The sequence below is a fragment of the Sinohyriopsis cumingii genome, chromosome 2 (assembly GCF_028554795.1).
Source record: "Sinohyriopsis cumingii isolate HCF-2022 chromosome 2, ASM2855479v2, whole genome shotgun sequence".
NCBI classification, from domain to species: domain Eukaryota; kingdom Metazoa; phylum Mollusca; class Bivalvia; order Unionida; family Unionidae; genus Sinohyriopsis; species Sinohyriopsis cumingii.
This window is the reverse complement of record NC_142962.1, coordinates 50,433,406-50,455,831: the sequence shown is the minus strand read 5'-3', so window position 1 is coordinate 50,455,831 and position 22,426 is coordinate 50,433,406. Positions and strand designations below refer to the sequence as shown.

General features: G+C 35.9%; 2 protein-coding genes across 2 annotated transcripts; one reads left to right on the top strand and one right to left on the bottom strand.

The window, feature by feature from the left end:
* Positions 1-6,620: 6,620 nt before the first annotated feature.
* On the bottom strand, positions 6,621-11,243 carry LOC149804823 (16 kDa beta-galactoside-binding lectin-like). The gene is made up of 4 exons (XM_089945042.1): positions 11,086-11,243; positions 10,628-10,710; positions 9,196-9,415; positions 6,621-7,112 (listed from the first exon to the last, which is right to left on the bottom strand). Exons 1-4 carry the CDS (start codon positions 11,107-11,109, stop codon positions 6,999-7,001), a joined length of 441 nt encoding a protein of 146 aa, XP_089801168.1. The 5' UTR covers positions 11,110-11,243; the 3' UTR covers positions 6,621-6,998.
* Positions 11,244-15,188: 3,945 nt separating this feature from the next.
* LOC149804822 (uncharacterized) lies at positions 15,189-20,696 on the top strand. Its single transcript, XM_089945031.1, has 2 exons — positions 15,189-18,553; positions 19,164-20,696. The coding sequence occupies exon 1, from the start codon at positions 15,690-15,692 to the stop codon at positions 17,376-17,378; it is 1,689 nt and encodes a 562-aa protein (XP_089801157.1). The 5' UTR covers positions 15,189-15,689; the 3' UTR covers positions 17,379-18,553; positions 19,164-20,696.
* The last annotated feature ends 1,730 nt before the right edge of the window (positions 20,697-22,426 follow it).

Genomic DNA, 22,426 nt, shown 5'->3' with positions numbered 1-22,426 from the left:
AATATAAATATAGTTTAAACATGAAATATAAATATGAATATGGTGTGGAATATTAATAAAAATACAAAGACTGTTATATATGTACTAGCATTTATTCTTCAAGTTTATGTAAGTTATCAGTAGTTGATCCAGAGGGAGATGCTATTGTCTGGAAACCTACAATCTGATTGCACATATCTCTTGAACAAATTTTCCACCCGGCAATTGAAGACGTGGTTTAGTGCGTTATGTAACCAGATTTGGAGGAAAGATACACTCCGAAACCACGAAACGAGCACAAAGTGTTGTAATCGGAGATTTTACAACTAGTGTCTTCGCATTATTCTGCGCTACATTTGATCGTAGATGTGCCCATATACAAGAGTGTTCTTACATGGACGGTTTATATTTACCCACAATACAAACTCTCTCTCTCTCTCTCTCTCTCTCTCTCTCTCTCGTCATGATGTCATTAATACAAACTAGTTAATGTTTAAAATTGGGTAAGAGCTTAATCTAAATTAATTGATGGGTTAAAATAATATACATAAAACATGGCTGATCCAGAGTTCTTGTTATGGAGGAGTCCACGGCGTAAATATGTAGACGAATTTTAAGCGTTTTCAGGGCATAATTTCAACCTTCTACCTGTTAAAAACCCCACTTACTCCAGGAAACGTTCCAACTACTGCGCGCTCATTTAACAAAAGGAAGGAGTACCGGCTGTTCAGCTCCCTCCACCCACTGCGCCCATGAAAGTATTGAAGTATTCCTTTCGTATTTAAGTATTTGTACGGATTTAAATATATGTTTCATTATGTTTGTAGCATAACAAAAAAGTAACAAAACTACAGCACTCCAGTCATTATTATGCACATTTGCATGCTCCTAATGTAGTGTTCTGGCTGTGAGGAAGATGTAAGATTTGTTCGTTTTTTATTGTTGTTGTTGTTCTGAACGTAATTTAAACCTGCACAACAAAAATATATGATTTAAACCTGCACTAAAACTGTGAAATGGCTAGGAAAAGCCAAACATATATAAGATATTTAATGGGTCAGAGTTTATAGCATAGGTAAGAGATCAAGATATAAATATGTATTACTTACAGGAGATATAAAGGTAATTAGTGGCGATAACAGTGCTAGTATGGGAATTAGTGGCGATAACAGTGCTAGTATGGGAAGTAGAGGTGATAATAATGATGATATGGGAATTGGTGATGATAATAGCGATATCATTGTAATTAGTGATGGTATTAGTGCTAATATGAGAATTAACGGTGATAACAGTGATGATGTGGGAATTAGTGGTGTTAACAGTACTAATATAATAACTTATTGTGATAATAGTGCTAATCTGCGAATGTGTTGTTGTTGTTGTTGTTTTTATTGGATGCAATGACATTTTTCAGCACAAGATATATACATGGCGGTCAGTATAAATAGCGGAAGAAGACACCGGGAAAACCCAGGAAAGAACCACCGACCCACGAGAAGCTACCGGCAAACTTTCTCACATACCCACATTGGCTGAGCACGGGACTCTAACCCACGCAGATGGCAGTGATCCGTAACGTTGAGCGCTTTATACCACTCGGTGCCCCTTAATGGGGGAATTAGTGGTGATAATAGTTCTAGTATGAGATTAAGTATTTTATTAAAAATAATGTTCAAATTAAAATAATAATAAAAATATGAAATACTGGCCGGAAGCTTCTTGTAACATACTAAAGACGTTTTAAATAATACCAAAAATATAAAAGACAGATCGGTGGCATCTTAGGGATTAAGATTGATATAATAATAGAGAAGGTTTTATATAACATTTTGCATGATCTTATCCAACCATGTCAGCACATTGCAATCACAAACTGGTCTAATGCTATGAAAATATCCCTATGAAACGTTCTTGTTCCAAATGCTGACTGCCTTCACTAATAATGACGAGCTTGCTGTAAGTCCTGTTAAATTTACTAATTCCAATTAGATCAAGGACCGTTAGAGGCCAAGTTAGAAATGGCATATCAGGAAGCACAAAGCTTATCAAAATCATGAATTAATTTGGAACCAAGTTATATTCTCTTTGTCAAATTTTCCCCATTTTTTTTTTTTAAGTCGGATTGTCCCTTTCAGCCAATTGTGTGTTAGCCACATGTTTTTATTGAAAAATAGATGCAGGTAATGAGTTACCCTTCAATAATTTAGTGATCTTACTTATTTTCCCAAATTTTATACTGAAATTATACTTTTGTCTTTAAGCGGTGGTGGAAAATATCAACTTTGTAATTGCATATAGTTTAATCGAAATGGCTTTTAAAAGCAAAATTAAAAAATCCGTGCAGTCATCCATAAATGACATTCGCGGACCTCAGAGTAAGCATTTCCAGTTGACTTTTTTAGGCTTCATGCGGAATTAAAACCCATGGTCATACATTTATATTGTTATGTATATTTGATTTCATTTATATTTGATTTAATTTAATTGTTTGTAAGTTTTAAAATCTTTTTATTTTCTATTTCATTACATGTTAAGTAATGTAATTTTGTTTACTGGAATTTGATACTTAAAAGAAATTAGTTTGATCTGACTGTTTAGTAGAAAACACCTAAAAAAGAACTTTGTATCATTCTGCTGACCTAGTTCCTGTCCTTGATTGGGAATCAAGTAAACGACTTCTTTTTTATTTATTTTTATTGTGGGATACATAGATGATATCAATGCTGTACTGGAATAGTGACCTTTTACATGTATATAGCTTCTAAACTGTTCTGGAAAATGATCACGTGACCCTCATCCGCGCATCTGTTTTGTGCAGTATTCAAGTTTTATACCGATGTCTATAGAGAATTTAGTTAGCTGGCTTTCTACACTGGAAAGTGTTAGTTTGTAACCTGTTTTGACTTCAAATTTTATATTTTGGAATTATTGATTCTTTCTCCTGGACATATTTGATTGCTTATGCAGAATGCTTGGACAAAGACATTTCTTGAACTTTTATTCGGAAATTCAACACCATAATATTGTTTGTGAAACAGCAAAATAGACACAACAGCACAATACTAGCTATAACATACGTCATCGTCTTCCATTTTGGATTTTCGTCGGGACTCGAACTCATATTTAATTAAAACATTTAAATATTGTGACTTCTAAAATTCAATTCGTTGATTATTTTTGGATTATTTCTGGATTTGATTTCTTTAAACCGTAAGTTCTTAATTTTTCATTTTTACATTTTTTTTTCAGGGAAATAAATTATTTGTTAAATTGTACAAAGCTACTATTTTCACTTTTTCTTTGTTACTATAACATAAGAAAACACACACACACACACACACACACACACACACACACATATATATATATATATATATATATATATATATATATATATATATATATATATATATATATATATATATATATATATATATATATATAGCTGTTCTGGTAGCCGAGTAGTGTAACGCGATAGCCTTAACAGATCGCTGACATCTCGCTTGTCGACTTCAGTTCGATCCAACGCTCAGGCTGTGTGGGCATGTCAAAAGCTTGCTAGTAACTTTCCAAAGGTCAGTAGTTTTGCCCGGGATTTTCCTGGTTTCTTCATGAACACACACACACACACACACACACACACACACACACACACACATAGGACAATCATCTCCGGTCAGCTAACATAAAACTTAAGAACATTGGATGTATCCATGATTCGACTTCACCTTTTTATCGATCTGTTTCCTATGTTAACTGAGTACCCACCAACATCCTGAAATTTAACCAATGATTACAATGCATGCTTCATTCTGACGTGAGTTTTGCAGATGTTTCGAAAACTTCATGTATGTATAAAGATACTGAAAAAGAATATCTTCGAAACTGCTTTCTTTATTAGAATAATTGCGAATATCAGCCACAAAAAGGATCCGTATATATGTAATTAAAGAAAGGCATGAAAGGAAATGTAAAGTTTGTATAATTAACGATGTCAAAGATTAATACAGCTTTGTCTTAATCTGAACTCTGCAGCTCATAGAAAATCTTTCCTTAAACCTTATTATTAGCATAAACCATGTGTATGTCTGTCTGTGTGTAAACTATTACAATTATTTGAAATGAAGATTTAACAACTGTAAAAATAAAAAAAAAATCACCTATGTAAACGTGTGCATAATGTATTCTAACTTAGAGTATCCTCTCTCGATCGATCGCTCTATCGATGGATGGATGGATGAATGGATCTACACTACTCATTAAGCAAATTAATATATTTGCATTTATTTTCAATTATACCAATTATAGTTAGATTTTGTCAGCATATATGTATTCCTTTTCGATGTAAATTCGATGTATTATGTTTTATACAAATATTGGGCTATCGTTTATTTTCTTCTTAAGTCAGCTTTTCCTCTTTCTTTTATTCTGTCAGTTTCTCTTGGCTCATTATTTGCTTTCTTCAAATTATTTATTGTGTTAATCACCTGATCACTTTGGAATTATTTTAGCCATATTTTGTCATCGATTTTCTACTGTCTCGTTAGTTATGAATCAATTTTAAGTATATCTACTATTTCTTTCTACTATTACATTCACTATGTACCTATAAATACCATTTTGTACTTTTCCATTGCTCAGATCAATCCTCTAATTGATACCTACTGACTGCGATTGTTTACTTTTACTTTATGCATTTTCAAATGAACATACAGATTGAAATAATCTCTCTTTAAAGGATGTATTTAGATAACTAATGCGAATGATTGTATAAGTGATTTAGCTGACGGTCTAAAAGACCGTCCATTTTGAAATGGTGACAATTCCTAAGAACAAATAGCACCGGAATCTTGTACAAACATACGTTGTTGCTTTAACGTTTAGAATAAAAGTGTGTGTGTGTGTGTGTGTGTGTGTGTGTGTGTGCATACAAACATACATACATACATGCATAATGTTACGACTTTTCGCTCAGTGTCGCAGTATTTGGGTAATATCGTGTTTTATAAGCCTTTGCACAATTTGTCTTCTATGTTAATGGTTGCGAACAGGAAGGACAGAATATGTAAGGTTTTAGATTTTGCACACCTTGCATTTTTACGAGAAAAAAACATTTTGCGTTGACGTGTTACTTCCGACATATGTAAATAATGCATTTTACCCCACCCCAACCCGTGTGTGTGTGTGTGTGTGTGTGTGTGTGTGTGTGTGTGTGATTTATGAATGTTTTTAATTGAGATGCAAACATCGCAATACAGAATTGGCGGAGGCCTATCAAGAAACCGGACAGTGTGTCAATTATTTCGGTCTAAGAGACACAACTCTTAAAACTTTAAATGTTTCTTCTTGGAATGCATTACTATCTAGTGATTGAAAGATTGCGTCTTATCGTGCCGTCTTCTTCGTTCTGCAAACAGTTCTCAATTAGCGCCATCAAGGTCTTAATTATTTGACTCAGCTTTTGATATGAGACAAAAATATCCTTGACATTGGTTTATTGTATCGATATCATTTACATTATCGTTGCAAATTAATCTCGTGATAATAACATGCGGCTTGCTAAAAATGACTGATTTGAAATGTATACAACAGAAGGCGATTTACAACAAGAAAGCAACATCTGACACCATCATAATATCACGACACAGGCAGGTAATGTCTGTTTAGAAATGTATCCTACGGATGAAGAAATACAGGTGTATCTCGTATTCCTGGGAATGATAGGCCTACAATAAACCTGTATTCATTTCAGTTTCATATGACAAGGTAACTAAGAAAAATAAACCCCCAAAGTTACGAGTCCTTTCAAAGACCGGTTGTTGGTTATTGTTTGGAAAGAACTATGGACGCTTAAGGAAAAGATGGCTATGATGTCAAAGGTTTACATCCTGGCCTCCGCCAGAAGCACATCTCTTCAGTCTCGCTGAGAAGATACACTTTTCGGTTTCAATATAAACAATGGTACACCAATAATATGAAACAGAAGAATGACCATAATAAAAGTACAGACGGTCGGAAGATATGGGGATTAGATCATTCTGCCGACGATCATTCGGAAATTGGCAATGAAATCATGTGACCACATGCCAATTCAACGCGAAGATGTATTGTCTTATGCCAGCTTTATTTTAGGAATGAAAATTAAAAATTATCTCCTCCTGGTTCAACCCTTAATGAAGCAAGACAGGTTACAAACGAAACTGACAAATCTTAATACAACCCTTTCTAAATAACCAGCCAGACTGAAAAGTTGGAAAGATAGGTTATTAACCTCCATTAAGGAATACGTGTACACTCAATTTGACTTAAGTATAGAGAGTTATGGACCGACTGTTTAATGGCCAGACGATGTTTTCCTTTATCTCAAGATAAAAACTTTCCATCATAATATGGCTGATTAAAATTTTCACAGATCAGAGAAAGAGTACGTCTTCTCAAGCTATTTGAGGGTCACATTCCACCCCACCCACCCCCAAACATAAAGTCCTCAGAAAAGTAAATGACATTAATGATATTTTGCTTTTACATCATCATTATTATTTGTTGCTTCTTACTGTTTTATATTACTTATTTTAAGACCGTAGAGTTGTAATAATAATATTAATATTAATAATAATGATAATAATAATAACAATCATACATTTCATTTGAAACATTTAATTATGAAGCTTACAAAATTGAGTTATTTAGTACTTTTCTCCAGGATTATAAATTTTTAATGGAAATTTTATTATTGCAAAATATTGCACGTATCTGCTAATAGCCTTTTGTACTTAAAACAACTTTGTACTCATAACAGCTTTGAGCTAATAACAGCCTGTGTACTCATAACAGCCTTTGTATTAATACTAGCCTTGTATCCAAAATATTTTTCCTGTACCACTTTGAAGATTGTTTGTCACTGATAAACTGAACATCCAAAATAAAGATGAGGAAAATATCTGTCCTGTTTGATCCATAAACTGTTTATATTGCGCTGTATGCTGTCCAGCCATTTCAAAGCATGCAACACGTGTTGATCACTTCAGTTTAATTTCAAAAAGCTCCACATCTCCATCAATTCTAAGTGTATCTACGGCTTGCATAGACATCTTGTGGTAAAACTCTATCACTCCTTGCCCATTGACTTGAATCTATAAAACAAGGCAAACTTGTATTGAAATGAGGATTTGTAAATGTATTTTTAATATTTTCATAAAGATAAAGACGATTAATTCCGATCGAGGTCAGTCTTTCTGTCTGTCAGTAGCGGAAACGCTTTCTCATTTGTTCTATCACATTACCACATGTACATGATTATATTTTTTCCAGCGTAGAACGTAGGTGCCTGATAGCTCTCTTCTACTATTCACTTGATAGCTATCCTACTTCGCACGTGACCTTTATCATGACTCGTGGACTATTTGGACTTTCTACTGCGACCATAAAGAACACAGAGTAGCAAATACTTCCGATTTACATCGTTACTTAAATGATCTTTCACTATAATCAAGGTAAATATTAATTGCAACATATTTACATACTCAAACAAGCAATGGGTCTCACACTGACCGACTCCGGTACATGTATAGCTTTTCTAGTCTTGTATTTCGAGCTGAAAAAGCCTCTGTCGTAATTGTTTTTTAAATTCATATTCACAGTACTGTTTCACAAAGGTAAATCGATACTAGATCAAAGTTGAACCAATGATTATTTCATTATTTTTGTCTATCTCGATGATCTGGATACAAGTGGATTATATTTATTTGGCCTGTCAACATTTGAATTATTGCAATGGATATCTGCAGCACATTAAGTAGCCGTCTTAGCCACTGTACTTTAAACACTACGATGTATTTAAACCTCATATAAAGTTAACACTAAATATTTCCGTGTAACCTAATGTTTACGCCATATTTTAATATATGACCATTTCAAACGGTGTTTGAAAGTTACACAATACGCCATTTTAACTTCGACCCTCATTTTTCTTTCAAAAATGTGAGAAAAAGAACCCTTTCTATGCTTCAGTGTGGGAAAGGAATATTCCGCATCGATATCAAAATTTTATGTCAGGCACGAGGCATTTCCGATTATATTCTTCTTAAGAAACCGGCTTATTGAGTCACATCATTATTAAAGCCTTTGCTGGAGATACACATTTTATTTTTTTAAGGAAATTTCAGAATATTTGCAAGAGGAAAAAAATTGTCACGCATAAATCAGAATCGGAGCATCCTCTGTCTTTTCCGTGAATAGACTTCGATTTTGATGCGGAGGCAGTTATTCTAATCATGAGAACAGACCTATATGTATCACGTGAGGGATAACATTACGAAATACTACGTCAATGTGGAGATGAAAAAATTTACACACACACACACACGTATATATATATATATATATATATATATATATATATATATATATATATATATATGAATCAAAAGCTACTTTCAGCTAGTAATATATGTCTTAACCTGAAAATGTTTTATTGACTTCCTACTTAGCAAATATGCGTTAAGGAAACTAATCGTAGGTTGTATACTGCATTGCTGAGCAAGAATTGCGTTCTGCTGTATTTTATTATTTCCCCCAAATAAATAAAATCACTTCGCCTCATACATCTGAGATTCAAACATCAACAGTTCCGTTTTTCAAACTGATTACATCCATTTAGGCATAATCGTATTGCGGGCAACTTGCAAGAATTATTTACCTCAAATTAAAAGAGCTTGACTACACCCAGGAACTACTTATCCCACGAAAATGACCAAGGTACCTTTTGCGAAGAATTTTGCTTAGTTCAAATTACAATCAAGATATATATCATGCCGACTTTTGTAACAAGCAGAGTAAACGGGTCAAGTGTGTGGAGCTATTTCTTAACATACAAGTATGTCCGTCAAATGTCGGTGTAGGGATAATAGACAAAACCGAATAGTGGATCCGCAGATAGCAGAGGCGCTTTACTTACAGGCGATGGTACAAAGAGACCGAAGTTTTTTGGCCTTAACAGAAAATGTTGAGGTTGTTCCGTTTTACAAAAACCAGCACTTGTTTGATAACTGTGATGTTAAGAGTGACATCCATCGTCATTTTAAATGTCTCATACATTATGAATAATATGGTATTATAGGATCAAAACACGACCGCCGTTATTAATCAAAGAAGATTATAACAACCTTTTCTTTTGTATGTACACAAATGATTACCGTTTCTCAATATGGTTCTTACCTGGTAAAAAGCATCCTTTAGTTTGATCTTTATATCAAAGTGACCTCCAGGATAGAATGGGAAAAACGGAGCGTTTCTTTCCTCCAATCCCCAGTTTCCCCCTATCTTATGGTTGCAGACGACGGTATTATAATCTCCGCCAAAGCTGAAACGGGCATCAAATACCATTGCAACGTCGTCGGGGTCGGTAGCACCTCCATTCTGTAACCAAATGTTGAATCTACAAACCAAGAGAGTGAAATTAATTAACTATTAATTAGTACATGCATGCATACATACATACATACATACATACATACATACATACATACATACATACATACATACATACATACATGCATGCATGCATGCATGCATGCATGCATACATACATACATACATACATACATACATACATACATACATACATACGTTGTTGTTGGCTTGACTTCGCTAGCGAAGATTAGGAAGGGGTACGTCCATATCTATTGCACACGCGCAGGTGGATGACGAGCCCTATACGTGACAGGCACGTCCGTCCACAGAGGCTGCAGGAGAATGTCTGGGTTGTGGTGGGTGCTGCTGATGTTTCCCGGTTTTTTCTTCGCTATCGTTTTTCCTCCACGATGGCTCGTCTGTTTTGTTCAAAAGTGTCAGCGGCCTTGTGAATTGTACGCCGCCAGCTTTCACGGTCAGCAGTTAGTGATGCCCATTGGCGGTGATCGATGCCATAGGTGGTGAGGGGCTTTTTCAAGGTGTCTTTATAGCTCTTTCGAGGTGCCCCTCTATCATGGTGGCCATTTGACAGCTCACCATACAGTGCGATCCTTGGCAGGTGATGTTCCTCCATCCTGGACACGTGCCCTGCCCAGCGAAGCTGTATCGTCATGAGCGTGGCTTCAACGCTGGTGATCCCTGTTTGTTTGAGGACTTCAGTGTTGGTGACGAAGTCACTCCAGTGGATGTTGAGGATGGTGCGGAGGCAGCGCATACATACATACATACATACATGCATGCATGCATGCATGCATGCATACATACATACATACATACATACATACATACATACATACATACATACATACATAAATTATCCAGTAACTTTTGGTACTCTTAGGTTTAAAATATTACCTAACAGGTTACCACGGTTTAATGGTCTCTTAGATTGGTCCCAAAAAAGAGCCTCATTACACCTTGTATAAACAATATCTATTCGCCATTTGTCTAGCAATACAAATTAGATGAACCATTTTTGGAAACCAAAGAGTGATATTTTATTTAATGCAGTCATTGATAATTGTAACTGTATTTAAGACCTATCCTTAGACAAGTGATTTCAGAAGATGTTTGCTTTTAGACGCATTTTTGACGTGAATACCAGAAACGGTTGTTATATCTTCAATTTCCCCGGTCATAGAGGTACAAAGGTCGACAATTATTTTCACTTAAATACCTGCTGGCTTCCTCGAGTGCTCTTCCCTTGATAATGATTTTGTCAATATCTTCCAAGGCAATATACGTGGCGAACGGGACTTCCTGGAAAATAAAGTTTAAGTGTATATAGAAGTGGCAGCCTCCAAAACTATATTCGAAATTTAAAAAAAAGAAATCTTATTTCTTTGTAAGTTTGTTGATACAGTAATGCACATACATACATACATACATACATACATACATACATACATACATATATACATACATACATACATACATGCATACATACATACATATATAATTACAAACACATACATACATGCATACATACATACATACATACATGCATACAAAGATACATACATACATACATACATACATACATACATACATACATACATACATACATACATACATACATATGTCAAATATGTTAAAAGCCTCAAACAATTAATCCATCGAAATTTAGATACGTACCGGATTATAATGTGCTTCGGACATCTTTTTGTTGTATAGATACTTGCTTTGTCCTGTTATAGTGTTATAGGTTATACGTCCCTCCCGGCAATAGTCACATGTAGGATAATAGTTGAAATCCGGGTTAATATCTCATTTCCTACTTCCGACCTACACTTCGCACGTGATGACACATCCTGAGCGTCAGCACGGGAGTGTACTTTACATTTTTCGAAAGTGTATCACATTTAGGTATGCAAACTTTGCCACAAATAATCTCTTTTTCTCCGATTACGATATTCGAAATATTACTAGTAATGCTTATATTCAGATAAAGAAAGCCATTCGAAATTTTAATTGACATTGTCATTTGTAGACACAATTAAATCAAATAAATAGTTTTGGGCAAAACGTTCTTCGGTTTATAAGATAGGCACAATATTCCCTTTTCCATATTTATTACAGAACTTTGTTCAGCTGACGTCAGCAAAAGAGCATACATATAGTTGACCTGTGTTTTTTTAAAACCGTTTTTAAGTTTTACTCTTTCTTCCTTCTATTACTTATCTCTTTATCTGAGATTTTCCCGTCATTAAAACACATAGGAGTCAAGAATTTATTTGGGCACTTGTGTTAAGTAACTGTCCTGTAAAAGCAAGTTGTATCTGTGAAAAGCTTGGATAGCTCGAAACGTTGGTAAACTGTTGTATATTGTACGCCGTATGAGTGAATACTTGCATTTCCAACGGAGTTGAGATTGACTGCAGGAAACTGTTGACGAAGGGAGTGAATTCTTCACATATGTGTGTCCTCTACCAAGCATAGTTTGTACCTATTGCAACTATTCACAGTCCTCCTCGGAAATTGATAATTCGTTGCTTTTCTCTCTGTGTGTATACGTGCGTGTGTGTGTGTGTGTGTGTATGTATGAGAGAGAGAGATTTGATTTTTAACTTAGCTTAGCTGCAGACATCATGGAGAGCATGACATTTTTCAGTGATGTTTAGCAATGGGGCATTATGACGTCCCACCCAGTCACATTATCCTGACACCAGGCCGACCAGTCCTAACACTAACCTCTTAATGCTGAGCGCCTAGCGAGGCTGCTGTAAGTACCATTTTTTAAGTATTTGGTAGGACTCGGCCGGGGTTGGAACCCGCGACCTCCCACATCCGAGGCCATCGGAGCGGTAATCTCTTTTTGGAGCCACTATATTCATTGATTTTTATTAAATAAATATAAGACACACCTATGATTTAAAAGCGAAAATGTTTTAAATGGTTAAATAAACAACGTAGAGCCCAACAAGGAGGACAGAGTCGTTTGTTTCTTGAGCACTGAACGCGCACCTATTCAGTCACCGGCGAGTTTAATGAAACGAATGGTTTATACAGGCAAAAGAAAATGACGAACGAACATGAGTTAACTGAAATATTTAAATGCATTTACGCTTGATCTAAGCCATTATTATGCTTCAATTAGCAAGGTTCTCTCTCTCTCTCTCACACACACACATACACACACGCAGACACACATATACACACACGCACGCACACACACACACACACACACATACACAGAGTGGTCGATTTGTCTGTGAACGTTACCATTATTCATAGGTCCAGAGGCATTGTCGAATGCCACGTACGAAAATAGGCCCACTACACTGATTTGTACACGGATTTTCTCTCAAAGCTTTCGAAGATGGTCAAGGAGAGACAGACAGACAGACAGAGAGGATGTGGTAGCTGGTTATGGGGAGACTATCCATAAGATCGTTTTTATATTCTCCATCCCTCTTTTTCTCTGTTGGCCGATGAGTCTGCTGCCTGAGCAACCAACCCAGTGAGATTGAAAGAGACGCAGAGCGTCCTTCTCACATTTCAATATTAAAAATATTCTGTTTTTATAACCGTATTTTAGGTTTCAAATCAAACAGATTACAGCATGGGTATCCGTCATACCGCCACAAATCTACCGCAAATCTCGACAGGTTATGGCAGCTTTGTATAGTTGGTATCGTGAACACTGTTAAAATCCCATGGAAAGTGGACACATCATTGCGACGATCCAGAATCATGTAGGTCAATTGGTGTACGTACAGGTTCAAGGTTTCAGCCAGATTAGATTCTTGTTTCTCTCTCCACAGATTTCCACTTATGTGTCTTCCTTATGCACGAGAGAGATAGTGAAGCAGAGGGGATTTCAATGAAATTGTGAAATTCACTTTAAAAACAGGCAATATTAATATTTTTCTCGTTATTTTCTCATGTCAATACTGACTAACAAGTGGAAAGTCATCACTCATCTAGAGGGTATAGAAATAACAGTATATTGTTGACAACTTGTTTATATGAATAGTCATACACTAAGGGCGGGTCACAATTAGCATTGTTGGTAGGCCTATATCAAATTGCTTTATGCCATCACATTAAGGTATCATGGTACCAAATTTTTCCATATACCTCAATGCCAATGTTTTGTGAAATAAATTTGCTTTCTATCCTACCTCAGCATGCATGTCACACTCTGTAGAACAATGTTAGATTGTCAATTTGACAAGGACAAAACCAGGTACTACATTGCATTTAAGAGAGATAACTCTACTGGAACTAGACAGGGGTAAGATGTATCCAGTCACAACACACATTTTCAGCCATGTGTACCACATTTTAAAAAAAAATGTTAAAAAATACAAAATATATTCTAGATATAAATTAACATAATATCACATGTTGCCAAGAGGCTTGATTTTTTAAAGCCTAACAGAAAGTATAACTCTTACATAATGCATCAATCACAGCTAGTTTTTTTAAATTTGTATTAATACAATATTCCAAACACCTTAAGCTCCGCCCACCTGGGTTTGTTCAGTTGGTACCGTTATACCTTTAAAAGTTTTTGGCAATGCACAGTACAGGTGGGGGATGGTACTCTGATTGTTAAGAAATTCCAAAAATTATGGTAATAGTGGTGTCCCATTTCTTTCATTGAACTGTCATAAACTATTTAGCAATGAGCGTGTGAAAGAATAGCATACCAAAAAAATCCATACCTTTTTGTCCAGAGACTTTGATGCACTGTACCGCAGTATGGAGTCTGTACGTAGTGAAAATGAAATGCCGCTGACATTTATGAATAATGCAAGTGGATTTTGTATCAAACTTGGATAAATTGAACATGAGATTTTTCTCGGTACATACTGTTTGCAAATAAAATAGATTATAATCAGTCCTGAATAACCTTGACAGTAGTTTAAAAAAAATGGTACGAAGGCCTGTATTGGCCATTAGCAGCATTTTTGACTTTGATGAAGACAATAACACATTTTTCCATGTATTTTGGTATTAAAAATGACAAAACCTTTTAGTCCTAAATATTATAAGGATCCCCCAGAAAGTCTGGAACTTTCATATGCTCTGCTCGCATGTCTTTCCGTACATACTGAACTATTTATTTTTTGTACCACAACTGGAAATTCAGTTTTTTAAACTTGATTAATTTATTAATTAATGAATTTTGAATTTAAATCCCTAACCACTTTCTTGATATCCTAATAGTGGATTCTGAGTATAATGTACAAAATCTAAGACATTGGTGTAGACAACTGCCTCTTTATATCCTGGTTTCTACAGTGTCCATGCCTAAACAAATATAATTTGTGTTATTGTTGTTGTGGGGTTTAACGCCATTTCTCAGCACACGATATGCTATACATGGCGGCCAGTATTAATGGTGGAGGAAGAATCCAGGAAAACCCCGGAAAGAACTACTGACCCACGAGAAGCTACTGGCAAGCTTTCTCTCATACCCACACTGGCTGAATCCGCACAAATATAGAAAAATGTTCACTAAATCACCACTAATATGTACATAATTGTACAAATTCGTGTCAACTCTTTCCCTATGCGTGACCTGTTGGACACATGGTATAAGCCAGTGCAAACAAGCGCATTGATATATACATGAATGCGTCGTATTTGCCATCATCAATCAAGTTGTGCTATATTTAGTTTAACATTCACGATTAGAGACTACGTGACAGCCACCAGGACTTAACGAAGTACCATCTTGTAAAGTATGCAAATGCTTATATAACTTATTTGATCAGTTTGTAATTTTTTTAATAACACTGGTCAACAGTGAAATCATTACTGACTTGAAAAGGCCCTAATCTGTAGTATTTTGGTGTGCCGAACACGAATATAACCGTGAAAAATTTGTATTGGCTCTCGTTTTGAAGATATTCATATACCTCATTTTCTATGTTTCACTGTGTAAATTTCTCCAGTAGGACTGCAGCAACATCCGGAATAATGATGTAACATTGCATAATACCATCATGCTCACATCATCCACAGTTGATTGCATCATTTTCTGATGCAATGCAATACTAATGCCATGCGGCTGCTGAAGTAAGTTGACGTCAGCAGTGTACTATACATGTGTAGGCCTATTATACTAATGCCAGGCGGCTGCTGAAGCTGACGTAAGCAGTGTACTATATAAAGCCCAATCAGATAGGTTCAGCATTTAAAATATTTTAGACGTTGTGCGAGACAGTTCAAGCTACTGTTACATAAAACTTATTATTTTATCCATTTACGTACAATAAAGAACAGTAATGCCTCGAAAGTGTGTTAATACCGCGGACAATTTTTGCTATATTTGTGGGGAAGTGACATTTGCCAACCAGAAGAAAAGTATCAATTCTCAAGTGAAGAAGGCATATCATCTTTACTTCGGATGCAAGGTTGGTGACCAAGACAAGCCTTGGGCTCCGCATATATGCTCTGCTACATGTACAACACAGCTTTCACAGTGGTTGAATTGCAAAAGGTCATCAATGCCGTTTGCAGTCCCAATGGTGTGGAGAGAGCCAAGCAACCACCTAAATGACTGTTACTTCTGCTTGGTTTCTCCTCTTTCCGGCGGAATAACGAAGCGAAAGAAGTCGAGAATAGTCTACCCAAACATTCCGTCTGCATTGAGACCAGTTCCACATGGTGAGGGACTTCCTATTCCAGAACCTCCAGCAGAATATTCTCTTGATTCATCTGACGAAGACAAAGGTGAGTCGACCTGTTCTTCTCCTGGTCCATCAGCATGCAGTGATCCAGATTTTCACTGTGGTGCATCATCAACCCCACACAGAATAACACAGGAAGAACTAAATGACCTGATTCGTGATTTGGACTTATCAAAGAACAAGGCAGAATTGCTAGGATCAAGACTCCAACAATGGAATCTTCTAGAAGAAGATGTCACAATTACTGCATATCGAAAGCGCCACCAGCAATTGGAGCCTTTCTTCAGAAAGGAAAGTAATCTGATATTCTGTTCCGATATTGAGGGCCTCATGAATGCTTTAAAAATCACTCATGACCCACAAGAATGGAGACTATTTGTGGACTCTTCGAAACTGAGTCTCAAGGCTGTGCTTTTGCACAATGGAAACATTCTTCCATCTATTCCAGTAGCGTATGCTGTCCACATGAAAGAGACATACGATAACTTAAGGCAGCTACTGAATTCCATTGAGTATAACAAGTACAGCTGGCACCTCTGTGGTGATTTGAAGGTAGTTGCCCTTTTAATGGGACTGCAGCAAGGATATACAAAATACATGTGTTTCTTATGCGAGTGGGATAGCCGAGCAAGGGAAATGCACTACATGAGGAAGGAATGGACTCACAGGCAGAATGTAGCTATTGGAGAGAAGAATATCCAACACCCAGCTCTGGTTGAGGCTCAGAAAATCTTGCTACCACCCCTTCACATCAAACTAGGTTTGATGAAGAACTTCGTGAAAGCCATTGACCGGACTTTGCCAGCATTCCGATACCTGCATGAAAAATTCCCTCGACTCAGCGAAGCAAAGATTAAAGAGGGAGTTTTTGTGGGTCCTCAGATTCGAGAGCTTTTCAAAGATGACCGGTTCAACAACTTGCCGGAAGGTGACGCGAAACAAGCATGGAATGCTTTTCGCCTAGTTTCTACAAACTTCCTCGGAAATGTTAGGGCAGAAAACTATAAGGAACTAGTAGAAGACAAGTTGATGAAGTATAAGAAACTTGGCTGCAATATGTCTCTAAAGATTCACCTCCTTCATTCCCATTTGGATTTCTTTCCTAGCAACTGTGGTATTGTTAGTGATGAACACGGCGAACGTTTTCATCAAGATATCGCAACAATGGAACAAAGATACCAGGGAAAATGGTCCACTACAATGCTGGCTGACTACTGCTGGACACTCCTCAGAGATGCTCCCGAACAGCTGTACAAGAGACAGGCGAAGAAATCTAAGATGTAGTCAATGACTTGATTTTTTATAGGTAGGCTATTACAGTTGACCTTTTACTATTGGAATGCATTTCGTTATGTAAACATTAATTTCTTGCAGATTACAAAAAAACTAGAGCCAATTTTGCAATTTGACTGTCATATTCGTGTTCAGCACATAAAAATTGATAAGAATTGACTAATTTTATTTCAGTAACATGACTTTTGTAAAAATTTGTTGTCCAGTGTAATTTATCTTGAAAATTGAATATATATCCCAATTAGGCATACATATAACTTTATTTAGGATAAGTCATTATGATACCCGAAGACATTAACGTTGGCGGATTGATACTTAGAACAGTACATGTGGTTGAAGTTGAGATGAAAAGAAGTCAAATGTAAACAAGTAAATAAGTCACTTTATAGCATATATTTCGTGAATATTTCGGAATTCTCTTTCTTATTCTCAGTATTGACCACAAATTTACTTTCAATATGGAAAGTTTGATAGACATCGGAATACAGGTATGCGTGTAAACTGATTGTCAGTCACGGGACTAGGTGTAATGGAAGAAGACCATATGGCATCCTTCACTGTGAAGTGTTGAATTTTGAATTGTATTGAACCTTAAAGTTGAATGCATTGAGCGTTACAATTGTATCGAATTTAAGCCAGAAAAGCCTTTGTGAAGATTCACTTCGACCTTTCTTCTTTCCTCCCCCCGTGTCAGCGTTAAAACTTGAAAGACTAAAATGTATGACTCATGGAGATTTTCTTGGGCATTGCTACGCTGTCCTGAGAATGTAAACATTTGAGCTACCACCATAACTGCTTGATGGGAACCCATGTCAAATTATCATTTTCAAAGGGAAAAAGATATACCCCGTAGTTCACAGATTCTATGCTGTCTACATCTGACGCAAGAAATTATTATCTTGGGGAAAATGTAGGAACCGCTGCCTACGATTAGGCAGAATAAATTAAGGCGTACAATTTAGAAGCAATGAGAATTTAAAGTGACGACCTTTGTCGGAATTCTTTAGTCCGAAATTTCCTGAAAGGGGAGTAGTTTTGGACGCTGGGGTAAGCCTAAATAGAATAGTGCTTTCCTCGTTAAACAAGAAACGGACCAGGTGGCTGTCGTGTGAGAAAAGAGAGTTTAGTGCTAGGACGCACAAGTTCTGAAAGAGAACAGCATTAAGGTACGCAATTTTAATTTCCCGCGTAATTTTCTATTTTTTGATTGTTTGTTTTATGCAGATGTGTTTGCTATGATTAGGTTCCATATTATGTATCGTTTATTCAATTTCATGGGAATGTGTTGATGCTAGAGTTGTTATGCAATTTACCTTTTAATTTTACAGTTATTAGTTCATTGGTAGAATTGATTGCATGCGATCAAAATTTCATATGCGTAGGATTTAATAGGGTTATATGAAATAATTTCCTATGTATGTTAGGACGATAATGATTATCGTGAGTTAACGATAATTACCTATTTATATTTGATTTTCTATTGTTTAAAAAATCTTGTAGGTTAGAGATTGCTGTGGGTTGGAATTTGTAAAATTCATGCAATAGCAATCGAACATGGAGTAGCATAGGTAAAATAATACGGTAATATTCGATAGACGCTCACTTGGTAATTTATGACCTGTCGCTGTGAAGCGGGGGTAATGTTCTACCGTACTAAGTAAAAATTAACGCAGTGTGTGGATAGCTAGAATGCTTTTGTGTAAGGAAGTGAGGGAATTTTATGTCCGTGTAGAAAGTGGTACATAGAAAGATTTAGGGTTAATTTTGTATTTTAAGGAAGAGCTTTCTGGGGAGAGACGGGGCAGTCCGAAGACGGAAGTCCAAAGAAAAAGGAGTGACGAGTTCAGAATAAAGGGCAAGGAAGTCCAGGAAAGAGTGAAGCGTAGAGAATAGGAAGGCTCTAGGAAACAGGAAGAAGTTGATACACGATCAAGGGGAGGAGGGTGATGCTAAACAGTCGTGGACATTGCGCTTTTTTCACCACTCGTTATTATGATGAAATAAATCCAAATTGAACACTGCCATTAAATTATGTTGACATAATTTAGATTGAATTGGAATTGCCACATTTAATTTGTTCGATTAGGTTTGTTATTTTTCTTGTCTAAAGGGACTCGTATTGCTTTATTTCTTCCCAATATTCTTGCTCAGTTCTCTGTTGAAATTCTATTCTTTTTTCACTCCCACAGGGTTATAACATCGAGGGAGGTCATCCTCTAGATAGCGCCAGCCAAATCCAATTAACCACCCCTCTTACTAAGAGGGCGACGTTACATCCATGTATACCTGACATCGTAATTTTTGCCACGTGCATTGTATGCAAGGCTTGTTGTATGTGAAAAATGTGACGCTTATTGCATCTTGCCCGGTTTTCATCCAACAAGATAATTGCAATGCAATAGCTCAATACTCTCTTAATATCGTGATATATTCCTGTAAAATACAATGTAATATTCTTTATTTTAGCTCATATAAATACATTTTCCGTAAAACAAATTGTCCCATAATATTTAAATGTCAGTTTTCTTTAATTTCATAATATAGAACTTTAAACTCATTACGTACTACACGTGATATTTGACTATGCCACACACCCCACCAGTTAAGCTCAGCTGGCCTAGTGGTTATAGCGTCTGCCTCGGATACGGGTAGTCGTGGGTTCGATTCCCGGCCGAGTCATACCAAAAACTTATAAAAATTGTAGTGACAGCTGCCTCGCTTGGTACTCAGCATTAAGAGGTTTGCGTTAGGACTGGTCGGTCTGGTGTCAGGATAATGTGACTGGGTGGGACATCATGCTACATATCTGAAGCATGATGCCCCAGTTCTAGACATCACTATAAACTGCCACACCTCAGACATCGTAGCGATATGACTGAAAAATTGTTAAAGCTACGTTAAAATCAAAATCACACACACCACCAGTTAAGCCAGTTCGTATTACCATTAGCCCTTAAAAGCCATTCTATCCATTAATCCGTCCCAGAAATGACTTCATATGAATTTGTTTCCTCTGACCATGGTAATATCGTTTTAAGTACATGTCATGCCTATAGTCAATGTCCTTTCATTTATTTATTTATTTATTTACTTCAATCAGTCTCTTTCAGTTTTCTTTCAGTCTCAGCTGTGTTGTCACGTCTCATGCGGAACGTTCTATTGTGCTATTGAGAGTGCACATGAATTAATCGTGCAGGTATCCGATTTCAGTCTCGGCTGTCTGTGTTATTTTCTTTGTTTCCTTCCACTATTATTACACTGTAGTATTTGTCGTCCTCTAGTATGTACAACATTCTATACGGAAAGGGATTTCGCTAAGTTATGAGAACACTTATATATATATATATATATATATATATATATATATATATATATATATATATATATATATATATATATATATATATATATATATATATATATATATATATATATATATATGAGACGTGACAACACAGTGTGTGTGTGTGTGTGTGTGTCCTTTTTAAATAGTCACTTTATATTCTTGGGAAATACATTTTTATTTTTGTTTAATTTTACATATCTTGCTGTTTTTCGCTCTTTTCTACTACTTAGTTTAAGACTATATTTCGAAACATTGGAAATGAAACTTTGACCCTTATCCTGGTTCTCCAATTGTGTCTTAGGTTTTTATATTAAGCTATTAAGGTTGATTATATTTTAATTACTCATTTCTATCTGAAAATCTAAATTGGAATTATTCTTTTAGTTGTGTTCAGTTCAAATTTGAGAGGATTTGTTTATATAAATTTTTCTTTGAGAGTTACAAAATGCTAAACATCAATACTTTTCGGGCTAAATCACTACTTTGGGATTATTGTAAATTCATTCACGGATATGTTGGGCTATATCACTGTGATACATCAAAACTGCTGTGACAATAACACATTCGAGACTACATTCACATCAGCACATTCAATATTGAAATTTATTCGGAACACTCCTTTATATTTTTGGACCTGTGATATAACTGTATGACTATTTGCTATGTAGTTCACAATACTGTAAGTTCACCCTTAAACTGTCACTTTGTATTCAAGGCAAATAAATTATTTGTTGAACTTTACCAAAGTTGTTGGTTTCGCTCTTTTCTCTTATTTATTTTAAAACCATAGAGTCGTGGCACTATGAATGTTGTTTGTTGAGCACTTTGTAACTCTCAAGGTGTAAATGTGATTAATATCTATAAATGCTGTTTATGGATTTTTAATCATAGCATTCGTTTAAAAAATGCTTCTGGTATGTGTATCGACAATGTAAGAACTCGCTTCACGTGATTTGTAAACGTGACATTCTGCTCGATTCTTGATATTTAGTGACTGAATTCCTTTCACGATCAATGCCGTGGGATGTCTAATGCTAACAGACGTTTATTCAACTCAGTATTCCCAGAAGTCGACTTCACGTTTTAACATAATTAACTAGAAGCAAACTGCCAGTCAAGCAAATGTGCTTCACCAACCAACGAAAGTTAATTCACACGGCACACATCCACTTAGCCGTCTGAAATGTTCCTCTGTCAATCGTTTGGAAGCTGTACGTTAATAAATAGTGGATTTATTTGGATGATTCGCGTGATAACTACATTTCAGTTGTGAAAACGGTTAAAGTGTGTGCCTTGTGCATTTAAAAGTCAATCAGTATATGCCCGTACGGTCTTGTCGACGATGTGAAATGTATTCCCTTCCTTTCAAACTTCGTCAAGTTTGCAGAAATGCCTGATACGGATTGTGGTCCTCTGAAGAATGAGAATTGCCATCTGCGTGTATGACACCTGTTGGTATCTATGAATTGCCACTATTACTAAAACGGGATAAATAAAATGGAATTAATATAAATTACTCAGTCAACAGATCCAGTGGTAAATTAATAAATAAACGGCCGACTTGATGCTATAATCTAGTATTACAAGCGAGTTTAACACTAAATGTATTAATAACAGCACCGCAGTGACACTGTGCCTAAAATTTACAAAATAGTTTAAAAAATTCGTCATTCACTTGCATTTTGATTTAAGT

Excerpts from the sequence above, each read along its gene's own strand:
- LOC149804823 (XM_089945042.1), bottom strand. The coding sequence starts at position 11,109 with ATGTCCGAAGCACATTATAATCCG. Across the intron at positions 10,711-11,085 it reads CCGAAGCACATTATAATCCG|GAAGTCCCGTTCGCCACGTA; the intron begins GTACGTATCTAA and ends TTTATTTTCCAG. Across the intron at positions 7,113-9,195 it reads TAAAGGATGCTTTTTACCAG|ATTCAAGTCAATGGGCAAGG; the intron begins GTAAGAACCATA and ends CTTGTTTTATAG.
- LOC149804822 (XM_089945031.1), top strand. The coding sequence starts at position 15,690 with ATGCCTCGAAAGTGTGTTAATACCGCGGACAATTTTTGCTATATTTGT.